This window comes from Trachymyrmex septentrionalis, unplaced genomic scaffold (assembly GCF_001594115.1).
Source record: "Trachymyrmex septentrionalis isolate Tsep2-gDNA-1 unplaced genomic scaffold, Tsep1.0 scaffold16, whole genome shotgun sequence".
Taxonomy (NCBI): Eukaryota; Metazoa; Arthropoda; class Insecta; order Hymenoptera; family Formicidae; genus Trachymyrmex; species Trachymyrmex septentrionalis.
The window spans coordinates 4,865,050-4,875,964 of record NW_017304758.1 but is presented as its reverse complement, the minus strand read 5'-3'; the positions used below and the strand labels follow the sequence as shown (position 1 = coordinate 4,875,964).

The 10,915-nt window shown below is 30.3% G+C and overlaps 1 protein-coding gene across 4 annotated transcripts in view; it reads left to right on the top strand.

The window, feature by feature from the left end:
- Window positions 1-10,888, top strand: part of LOC108746152 (casein kinase I-like) — a 19,915-nt gene extending 9,027 nt beyond the window's left edge. The window contains exons 8-10 of one of the 4 annotated variants that reach the window (XR_001939149.1): window positions 4,145-4,241; window positions 9,110-9,185; window positions 9,834-9,878. Coding sequence is in view for 3 of the 4 variants with exons in the window: in XM_018482734.1 (XP_018338236.1) it covers window positions 4,145-4,241; window positions 9,834-9,903 (167 nt within the window). In the remaining variant the exon portion in view is untranslated. Of the gene's footprint in view, window positions 1-4,144; window positions 4,320-9,109 lie in introns of those variants that run through there. The other 3 variants (XM_018482734.1, XM_018482735.1, XM_018482736.1) reach the window with 3 other exon arrangements.
- The last annotated feature ends 27 nt before the right edge of the window (window positions 10,889-10,915 follow it).

Sequence of the window (10,915 nt, the reverse complement as noted above, 5' to 3'; positions counted from 1 at the left end):
TATATATATATATATATGCACATTTTACTTCCTTTTTTACTTTTAATATATTGGTAAATTTTATTGTCGTGAAATGATTCTTGTTCGTCTTGGATTATATATTTTCGGATCATCATGTATTATCTAGCGAAATTCATTTAGTTTTTTGAAGTAGTTTTGATAGCAAAACAAAACAAATTGCGCGCAGCACAGGTTATAAACTAAGTAATAATATATTGGAACACATGGCTTTAATGATTTTTCATAATTTATTTATTCTTACGCTTTGATGATCTTTTGATTATTTAGACTGACCTAAAATTAATAGACTGACATTTATCATTCAAAGTTTGTTCACAGTATCATAGATGATCATTTTTATGATACAATATTTGATTCATTTTCTAAACTCTTTTTTTTTCTTTTTTTTTTATTCTTTTATTTAAAACTTTACAATGCCGTCCTGTAACGTTAAAGTACAGAAAAATTAATGTTATACGTAAAATAACTACTTTTTTGTTTATCAATTTTAGTTCTTTTAAATATGTAATATAATTATTTTATGAGTAATTGTAATATCTTGTCATAAAATCTACGATGCTGTACAATCAAATGATAAAAATTGACTAATATCTTTTACAGTTCCTTTCAAGTTCTCCTTAGGTTACGTTCTTCTCTCTTTATATATTTATAAATTTAAGAGTGGATAAGATAAGAAGAAATATTAATGACATTTTGTCGGCTAATCCTACGTTTTTTCTCTAATTATACATTGTTTCGACAAACATAATAATAAAAATCAAATGTTTATCAATTAACTCATTTAATAGCCATTTTGTATTATGTTAAAAATAGCAATCAATGATATCGCATTCTCGCAGAAAAAGTAATGCAAGTCGAAATTTTTTAAATTTTGTATTATGTGCGAGTTCTTCTAAATACTTCTGCCTTTAATTAGGAAAAATGACAAATTGAATATTTTCCTAATAAAATAAATCAAAAAAAGGATAATTTTTCGAGATAACGTAACACTGATAACACCATAACAAAGTTAATACCTATATTATTTCTACAAAATTTGAAACAAGCAATTTGTGATTTACTCTAACTTATGTATTATTTAATACTATAGTAAATAATTAATTTAAAAATACGCTATTTTCTTTTCTTTTAAAGAATTTAATATTTTACTTGTGTCACTTTTCTTGCAAGTGTACGATGTGTGACTAGTATTTATTTAATATACACGTATTGAAAAAGCATACACACAAACACACACACATTTTTATATATATATATATATATATATATATAGTTTTATACATATACATATATATAACCCCACTATACAAGCAATGAAAAATGATCTGAAGATTATTGATTAATTATTTTTATATGTGATTAGAGGTCTTATGATTAATTTTTTTATTGTATCCAAAATATCGAATATTTGCAATTTGTTGCTCATTAATCATTAAAATCCAAGTATAGAGCGTTAAATGTTCTCTACAATTTGTAGAAAAATAAGCATGTACTGCGTTCGATATTATGAACAAAAATCATCGCGATACTTGTTTTGCTCGCATTGAATGTGTTAATTATAATTAGCATTTAAAAAGAAAACAATGTTGTGTTCTTTTATTTTAGTCATTGACATTTTCATCATTTAATCAATTGTATTCTGTAACGATTGTAAAGTTTCGACCAATTCTCTTATTCAATAATCAAGCATACGTATTAGTTTTAATACATTTAACGATACGTTCTGGTGAAATGGAAGAAGTAGTCTAACGGTTGATGACTCGCAATTTCGCAATTTAGTAGCCTGACTTCTTTTTTGTTATTAAATGCCTCATATAACATATATATGTCACAAGAGAGCGTCTAGAGACGTGAAAAGGTTACCAAAGTTTAGATAGAGAAGATAAAGTCTTAGTTTGTTACTTATCCGTGATCTTTGTAATCTCGAGAGAAACTTTGATTTTCCTTAGTCGTAACAATCAAGTGAGATTTATCGTTATTAATATCTCGACACTCTGCCAACTTCTTCCTATGCACTAGATCATCAGGGACGTTGTTTTTATCGTCCATTCTCTCTATTTTTCTTTACTCGTCTAGTATGTTTTCATATCGTATATTTATCTGTAATCAGTCTGTTTTTTTATTGATAATGATGATGATGATGATGATGATGATGAAGAAAAAAGTAGCAAATAAATGTTTTTCCATTCAAGGACTGGTCTCTTTTTATTTATCTCACCACACGACATTGTCGATTATCCTTGTCAAAATTATTTCTCACTTGGCTTGAATGGAAAAACCCAAGCGCGAATTACTTGCAGATGTTGGTTCTGAAAATCGTATACGTACGATGAAAGAAAAAGAGAAGAGAGAAAAATCTACTTTTCATCTAATTTTTGGATTTGTCGCATCATCTATCTTCACGAAAACGTGCCATTTCCTTATTTTAATTTATTTTTTAAAATTGTTCTTATTTGTTCGGTTGCTTTTCTTTGTTTTATTATAATAATTTTTCCATTTCAATTGCCAAGAGTGAAAGATTATCCATCGTTTCCTGCGTCGCCCGATTGATATCGAGTCTTTGTTAAACATATAATATTTTGAAACACGAATATGATGCATCAATCTGACAAACATATCCTACATACGATTAAAAATAAGACCCAATCCTCTCTCTCTCTCTCTCTCTCTCTCTCTCTCTCTCTCTCTCTCTCGGTTTATCTTACTTTGTTTATTACTATTTATTGTTTTGAAAGATTGCAACAATATTTAAAAAGTGACGATAAATATAATAAAATTTAAAATAACATATCCTTTAAATAGAGTGAATTACACGATAAAAATTTTGAAAAAGTAAAAAATTATAAAATCTTTTATAATTTAAACAAATATATGTTTAAAATATCAGGCTATATAATAAAAAACTATTTAAAAATATTATGATTATTAAGAAAGATTGCAATTAAGAAGTATGTTGGATTTTGTCAATTTACATGAATTTATGTAGAATAATATTTTAATTTCAGAAATTTAAGTTTGTATATCATTGTCATTACTTATATTCACGTTGAATATATTTAATACAAACGTATAAATACAAACAAAATATTGCACATCTAAATCGATAATGAAAATTAGATACAGCAGTTAAACAATTGTAATTTTATAATACGACGATACTATTTTCTCAAACCCACACTCGCTTAGGTTGTTACAGTTTTTTAATATAAATTATGTTATCTCTCGAAAATAGTCTTAGATTGCAGATTGACATATGGTGGGTATAACATACAATGTATATACGTATTGTAAAAAACGTGTGTTTTGCAATGTATAACGAGTGCTCTTCTCTACGACTGTTTTCTTCTTTCTACCTCCTGTTTTTTTCTTCGAATTACCGATCAGTTATTTGCACGATTGAATGTACTGACCGAAATGTGTCGGCGAGTGTATAAGAGAGCCGAGTTTTGTAATTTTTTTTTTAAACTTTTAAACAAATATTGCTGCTCCCTTATTATTGCTTTTGGATTTGTGTATAAATCCTGCTGTGTGTGTGTCGAGAGGCGGTAGGAAGCTTTCATGTGTGTACATTATTTATACATACAGTAAATAGAAAAAGAATTCATACAGGAAAAAAAATTTTATTTAAAATATTTTATTTATAGTAAATAAATAATATTAATGAGCAATTTTATACAACAAAACGTTCTGTCCTAATATAAATAAAAGAGTTCTGTGTGTTCTTAAAAGCTAAATGTATGAAATGTATGAATACTTTTTGTGTCAAATAATACAATTTTTTATTTTTGTTTATTTTTAAGATAACTTTTATTATTACATATCTTTTTAGGTAAAATAATTTACATAAATATACAATTATTTTATTGTTTGTTAATAAATTTCTAATTAATGTTTACTTTTTAAAAATAAGATTTTTTAGAAAGATACACAAATACTTTTTAGACTCATTGTATATAAAATTGTATGTATAAATATGTATATGGAGACCATAAAAGCGAATTCTACGAAACAGCAGGGTGGCAGTGAGTTGACGATACGAAAGAGCATATATAGAACATGATTGTTGGTTGAACTTTTTGTGCGGTTTTTCATGCATTATGTTTTTTCTGATGATCTCTTTCAGCATCGGGTGCGGGTGGACAAGAGCGAAGGGTCAGCATGCGGTTGCATCGTAGGGATACGCTACTAGCTGCTGCAGGAGAAATGCAGCCGAAGTCCAAGTGAGTTGCTACACAATATAGAACGACTAAATCCGCTAAACGACTGGGTATAACTTGCTCTACTGAAATCCGCGGCCATTTTCGAAGAATATGTAAGCTTGCACAGACAACTATTTTGAGAAACGTTAGTTATTTCGGTTGTAATTAGTGTAATAGATAATAGGAAACTTGACTTTAGAAAACATAGACAACATGCAAGACTTTCTTTATTTATTTGGAATGATGTTAAAGTACGTCGCTGAATTTTGAAATTTTCTTCGATTAATTTGAGTTTTTCTTATCGGAACATCAACATCCTTGGAATTATAATTTCTAAGAATATATAATAAAATTTGGGTATTTTCGTATCTTTTTTTAAAATAAACTTTAGATTACTTTGTTTAGTTTTTAAGATGTTAGATATTAATTTAATTAAAAAAGAAAGTGAAAAAAAAAGAAAAATCAATTAATTAGCAAATACGCTGCGAATGTTTGGCGACTTATTTTAAAATCACTTCATATAGAATTCTTCACATCGGTAAATGTTTAGAGCTTGTTATACTCTCGTTTTTGGTTGCATGAACATTGCACATTTGGGGACAAAAATGATATTCTAAGCCTGTTTTCGATTGTATTTATATTTGTATATTGAACTCTCCTGTGTGACTATGATGCTAAAGGTGATCCTACACGATCAATAATGCTTACCAGTAATACTGACAGTATATATATATTTTACATATACTATTTATTGCATTGTGACATACATACACATATATATATATACATATATATATGAATTCTAATAAAGCAGTACTGATACTCGAGAATGAAATTCCAGATTTATTATCAGCATTCTATATCAATCCATCAATTACCACGGCCCTTAATCGGGTTTAATAACTGTAGATCAACTCATCAATCATAAATTCATAACTAGTGAAGAATAGAATAATCATGATTATTCATAACGGATATTTAACTCGATTAAGGGTGCTGTGTAAATGTAGTTAATATTGGCTGCGTTCGGAAACATCACTCGAATGCCTCCGATGCCGCGGATTCATCATTTGTCTTTATTTAACATTGAATGTTTGACCGTGTTAGGATCACCTTAAGTAAATTTATAATATATTAATGATGGTGTAAGCTCTATATTTTTCAACTTTTTCACTACATATTTATAGCTCTTATCAAATTTCACGATTTATTGGTGCGTGATAAAAAACCGATTTTAAGATTGCAATTTGTGTTATGCTTGTGCAAACGTTAGATCATGTATTCGGTACGCGTTAGTTGAATGGAAGCTTAATTTTGGTAGGAAGGTGGTGTCGCAATACCGTGGCATGGTACTTTAATTAATTATTTAATTAATTAATTATGTTAATTGAGGATAAATGGAGATTGAAGAAGCTGGAGGGATACATTTTGTCATTTGGAAAGAATTCTCAATCTGCATATTTGTATATAGGATGTCTTGTTATATTATTTTTTAATAGTGTACTTTTTAGAACAAATGATAATAATTCTTTGAATTACAAATGATTGAATATTATTTATTTTTCTGCAGAGATTTAATTTTGTAAAGGTGTAAGTAGATAGCACACTTTACTTTTTACATAATTTACAAACTAGTTACAAAAATTTTTAAAGGTAAAAAGTGACTATCTCCGAAATGAGTGTATTATAATATTTTTGCTTCAAAAGATTGTTTATAAATTATGAGAATATGTTCATGACGTAATAATGAAGACATTCTATATATGCTACTGATATGCTACTGATATACGACGAGTATTTAATAAAAAAACATCAAGAATATATTCATTCATATTTAACTTACATACAAGCATTCTCTCCAAATGAAAATCAAAGGTTACTATTACTATCGCTTGCTGTCAATTGCACTTTCGTAATACAAGATGTTCCGAAAAATGTGGTTACCTCTCATGAGCATGTAGATGAAAAAATTAAAATTAACCACATAAATTTCTATAATTTTTTTACGATGTCGAGATATTTATTTTCTAAGTTAAGATCTCTGAAGAGTATGTTTTTTAAATAATTTATAATAATTATTTTCATCTCTTAAATAAAGATTTTTAAAATAGCGATAGATTTGTTGGTATTATCAAAGAACCAGAAGCGATCTACTTTTGAGCAATCATCTAAATTTTTAAATATCTGCGTATATACAGGGTGTTCCGTAAGTTTTTGCCAAGCGCTTTTGTGTAGATAGAGCAGACTAAACTAAGTCGAAAAGTATAAAGTACTCAAATATCAATTTTACAGAAAAACCACAAGAGACAAAAATCATTAATTTTCTTCTCATAGAACTCTAAGAATTTTTTTTTAATTTTTTATCAACTTTTTTAGTACTGCACTTTCTTATTTTTACCAACATGAAAAAATACGGTATTAAAAAAATTCTCAGAACTTTACGAGAAGAAAATAAACAATATTTGTCTCTCACTGTTTTCCTATAAAGTTGATAGTATTTGAGTAAAAAATTATTGAAAATCAATATTCAGTGATTTTTAGTAATTAATATTTTGTTAATTGCAAAATTGTAGAAGATTTTTCGACTCAGTTTAGTTCGCTCTATCTATACAAAAGCGCTTAGTGGAGTGGAAATCTGGGGACGAGAAGAAAAAGGAAGTCTTGAAAAAATTATTGATGGATTATATGAGAATATTCGATATAAAGTTTTGCACTCCAAGATATGTGATACTGAGGGAACTAGCTGGATAAATTAAGGATAGGCTGGGGAATAAGAGCTATGAGATACGAGAAAAGATTAAAGAGAACAAGGGAAGATTATCTATTAGAATGAGAGAAATTGGAGGGAGAAGAAAGAGGGCAAGTGGAAGGATTTATATGATAAAGAAAGAGAAGGGTTTTATAATAGGAATGGATGGGGAATCAATGCTAGGGAATTAGGGGACGATGATAATGAAGGTTAGAGGAAGAAATAATTAGGAGGGAAAGGGATGTGCAAAAACAGTGGGAAGACAGTAAGCTGAGGACTATGAGATGCAATAGAAGATACAAGAAGTTTGGTACGGGAAATAAATGTTCCAATTATTTAAGGAAGGAAAATCTATATAAGGTTGGGAATAGGCGAAAGTGTGAGAGGGTTGGTAAGATTTATATATATATAGATGCAGAAATATGGAAGAAGGAAATAAATACTGGTTAGATAAGGAATATAGAAACTGCGTATTCTGCGGAATAGGGATGGATCGCATGGAACATTATGTGGAAGAATGTCAAAAAGTGTGTAGTTGGTTCAGAGATCTAAGAGAAGATAAAGAGGAAATATGGAGGAAACTTTGGAGCGAAGATTTAGATTCAGAAAAATGTAAAATTTTAAATAAATTAAAAAGAGAAAAGGAAAAAGAGATTAGAAAAAAGAGAACTGATGAAGAGAGAATTATCGAGGTAACTGACATAGAGTAATATATTTTAGGTAATAGCACAAGATTGCGTCTGGCTGCGTAAAGTATACAAAAGCGTTTGGCAAAAAATTACGGGACACTCTGTATATATAGATACATATATATATTTGTTAAAGATTTTTTGAAAAAAAGATAGTCTTCTTTTATTTTGATAAAATTGTTTTCGAAAAAAACTTACTTGATCAATAGAGAAAGTACACTTTCATTTAGATGATGAAATAATAAATTGAATTAGAATTTATTAAAACAAAGCAGATTTAGTCGTAATTACAAAAGAAATATTTGATATGGTCCTTCCATTCCCGATGAATCGAGGATTGCTGCATCTTATATGTTAGAATTATAAAAAGGAAGAAATTATCTTTTAAATCGAGCACTTTTTTGCAATTTTGGCTAAATCTATTTTGTTTTAGTAAATTCCGCATGCTCATGAGAGATTGTTCAATTATTCCGGAACATCTTGTATAATTATTATATTATCTTTTTTAATAAATTATATTAGAATATGATTAACAAACTAATATTAAAAAATATGCAACGCATAATATAATTTCTATATTGAAGAATACATCTCTAATTGCCTGTGGCTTGCGTTGGCCTGGTCTACTATATAATTTTGAGACTATCGCATGTGATTTTGACAAAGAAATAATTTTTAAGTAATTTTCTTGATTGTTAGATTCAAATCCGATTATACTTGATGTTATTTGGATGCCCAAGCACAAATATCGCACAAAAATAAAAATTTGTAGAATTATTTCTTAACGTATGGAACATTATACTTAAAAGAAAATTTCTTCATAGTAAGTAAAACTTTTATAAATTGTAAATTATTGTATTTAAAAAATTTAATTTGTGATATTCTATCATATCGGTATGTTATGGTACTAATAATAAGATTATCTCATAGATATATGTCATGTAGGCTAAAAAAATATTAAATATGAAAATTAAGATACGAATTAAATGATCCTTAATAAAATTGATTAAAAAATGAGTATTTTCTAGAACGCGCTATATGTTGCTTTAATAATGTTCCACTTTTTATAATAAATACAATTTTATATAACATAATGAACATCAAATGCTTAAACTTACGATTTTTCATGTCTAAGATTTAAGTAAACGAGCAAAATGCAAATTTGACATCTGTCGCACAAGTTACATCTCAAAAGCCAGATATTTAATTTTTCAATTGAATTGACTGAAATCAATATTTTTGTAATAATACTTTTAACATTAATTTAGTGCGTGCTGTGTGGGGGCATCTTTTTGAACTGTACATGTAAACGTGCACGTTTTAAATTTTTTTTCAAGTATTCGATACATATCTATTTTGCAATCTAATTAAAGCATAGATACGCAAACCTATTCGGTAATTCGAAATTCATCAAAATTCCGCTTTATGTTCTTTCGTTGACTTTTTTTCAGGTAACCGAAAGCTATCGCACTAATTCTAAATGACAAAAATAGACAAAGAGGGAACGAAATTCTCTGCTGTGCCACGGTAGAGGACGCCGATCATGAAAAACTCTGATCATGGGGAAAACTTTCATCGTGCGAGCCTTCTCTCCAAGTTCATTCCTCCTCACAAGCTTGTCGGTATCATCAATCAATTTATTCACATCGTAAGAGAATGTTGCGCGAGAGAACTTTGCAATATTAGTATAATTTAGCGGGAAACGAAGAACACAAGTAATTCTTACATTACATCTTCATTTGATAATATCTCTCCGTAAATGTTATCGAAAAAGATTAAATGACAGAACATGTCTTCGGAGGCAAGAGACATGTTAAAAGGAAGAACAACGAATATTTTAATGAAGTTTGTTTCTTCTGAGACTTACTATTAACATTTACTCTCGCTACATTGTATTTTATCATGAAGGACAATTTTATTCAGTTTACATCATTCAGTCTCATGTTAATGCCAGTCGATTATTCAATCTCACATAATGAAATCATAGAGAAAAGGAGCCGAATAAAAGCGAAACTGGGGAGATTAGATGTAATGAACGAGAGAAGGAGCGCCGGAAAAGAAAGAGAGAGAGAGAGAGAGAGAGAGAGAGAGAGAGAGGAGAACCTTTAGCTCATTTATGTGGTGAAGACGGTGACGCGCTAATGTCGCTGTTTTGTGTATCTTTTGTTTTGGAAGCGCCAATGTGACGGCAATCGTCCCACCCACTCTGATGGTCAGGCGGGCAAGCGTGCAACACAACAAGTGAATCAGCAGCAGCAATAGCGGATTCATCGTCATCGAAATGACCAGTAGCGTCGTTTATCGGAAGCGGCGACTGGCGATTACCGTTGTCTGCACAACGCTTTCCCATCCATCATAGCAAGCCGAAAGTGAATTTGCGTATGGTGTCGCATGGCTATTTGGCGAACGGTGACCGATTTTTCCATATCACGACATCATAAAGATCATCAGTAATAAGACTGGCGCGTGCTGATGGTGGTGCCCACGACATATGCGATGTTCGCGAAAGTGTAGGCTATGGAAACAAACGCGACCGTTCCATGCCGAGTGGACGAAAGGATAAGAAGAGAGAAACGAATCGTTAGTCCTCAATGCACATGTTAAAAATGAGAACATAGCGTTGCGGCGATTTATAGTAACAAGATGTGGCTATCAACGCTCATCGCGTCTTAAGACGCAACGAAGCAGCTTCTTATTGCGGCGTGATTCTCAGGAGATTCGGCAGTCGCGTGAGTCGAGTCTACTAGAACTTTCTTTCTTGCAACCGAAGCAAGTCCTATCTGGGCAACATCTCTCAACAGCGATGTTGAGGAAGACATAACGACGCTTAAAAATCACCGAACCCCTCGCGTCTTCTGCGCGCAGGATGACGAAACGCGATCGTTTTCTCTTTTTTTTTTTTCTTCCGTGACGAATCGCAAATGTACAGTACGCGGTTTCGATGATGGATTCTCGCAGTTGTTCATAATTTATAACAGCACGAGCGTACTTCGGACGGCACATTCACAGTTTTTACAATAACGTAAGTTACGGTCGAGCTGGCCAGCTTTGCTTCCTTTGAATTCGTATTACATAAATGCCACTCACATGTGTATAAACTACAAAATACTTCGGTATGAGTAAAGCAAACTATATTCATCGAAGTTTGATAGCATGATTATAAATCGTTTTCAAAAGGTAGCGGCTTTTGTCAGATAGTAACGAAGTGCGAACGCGCGTGTATCGTAACGGAAAACTGCGACGATATATTAAAAATC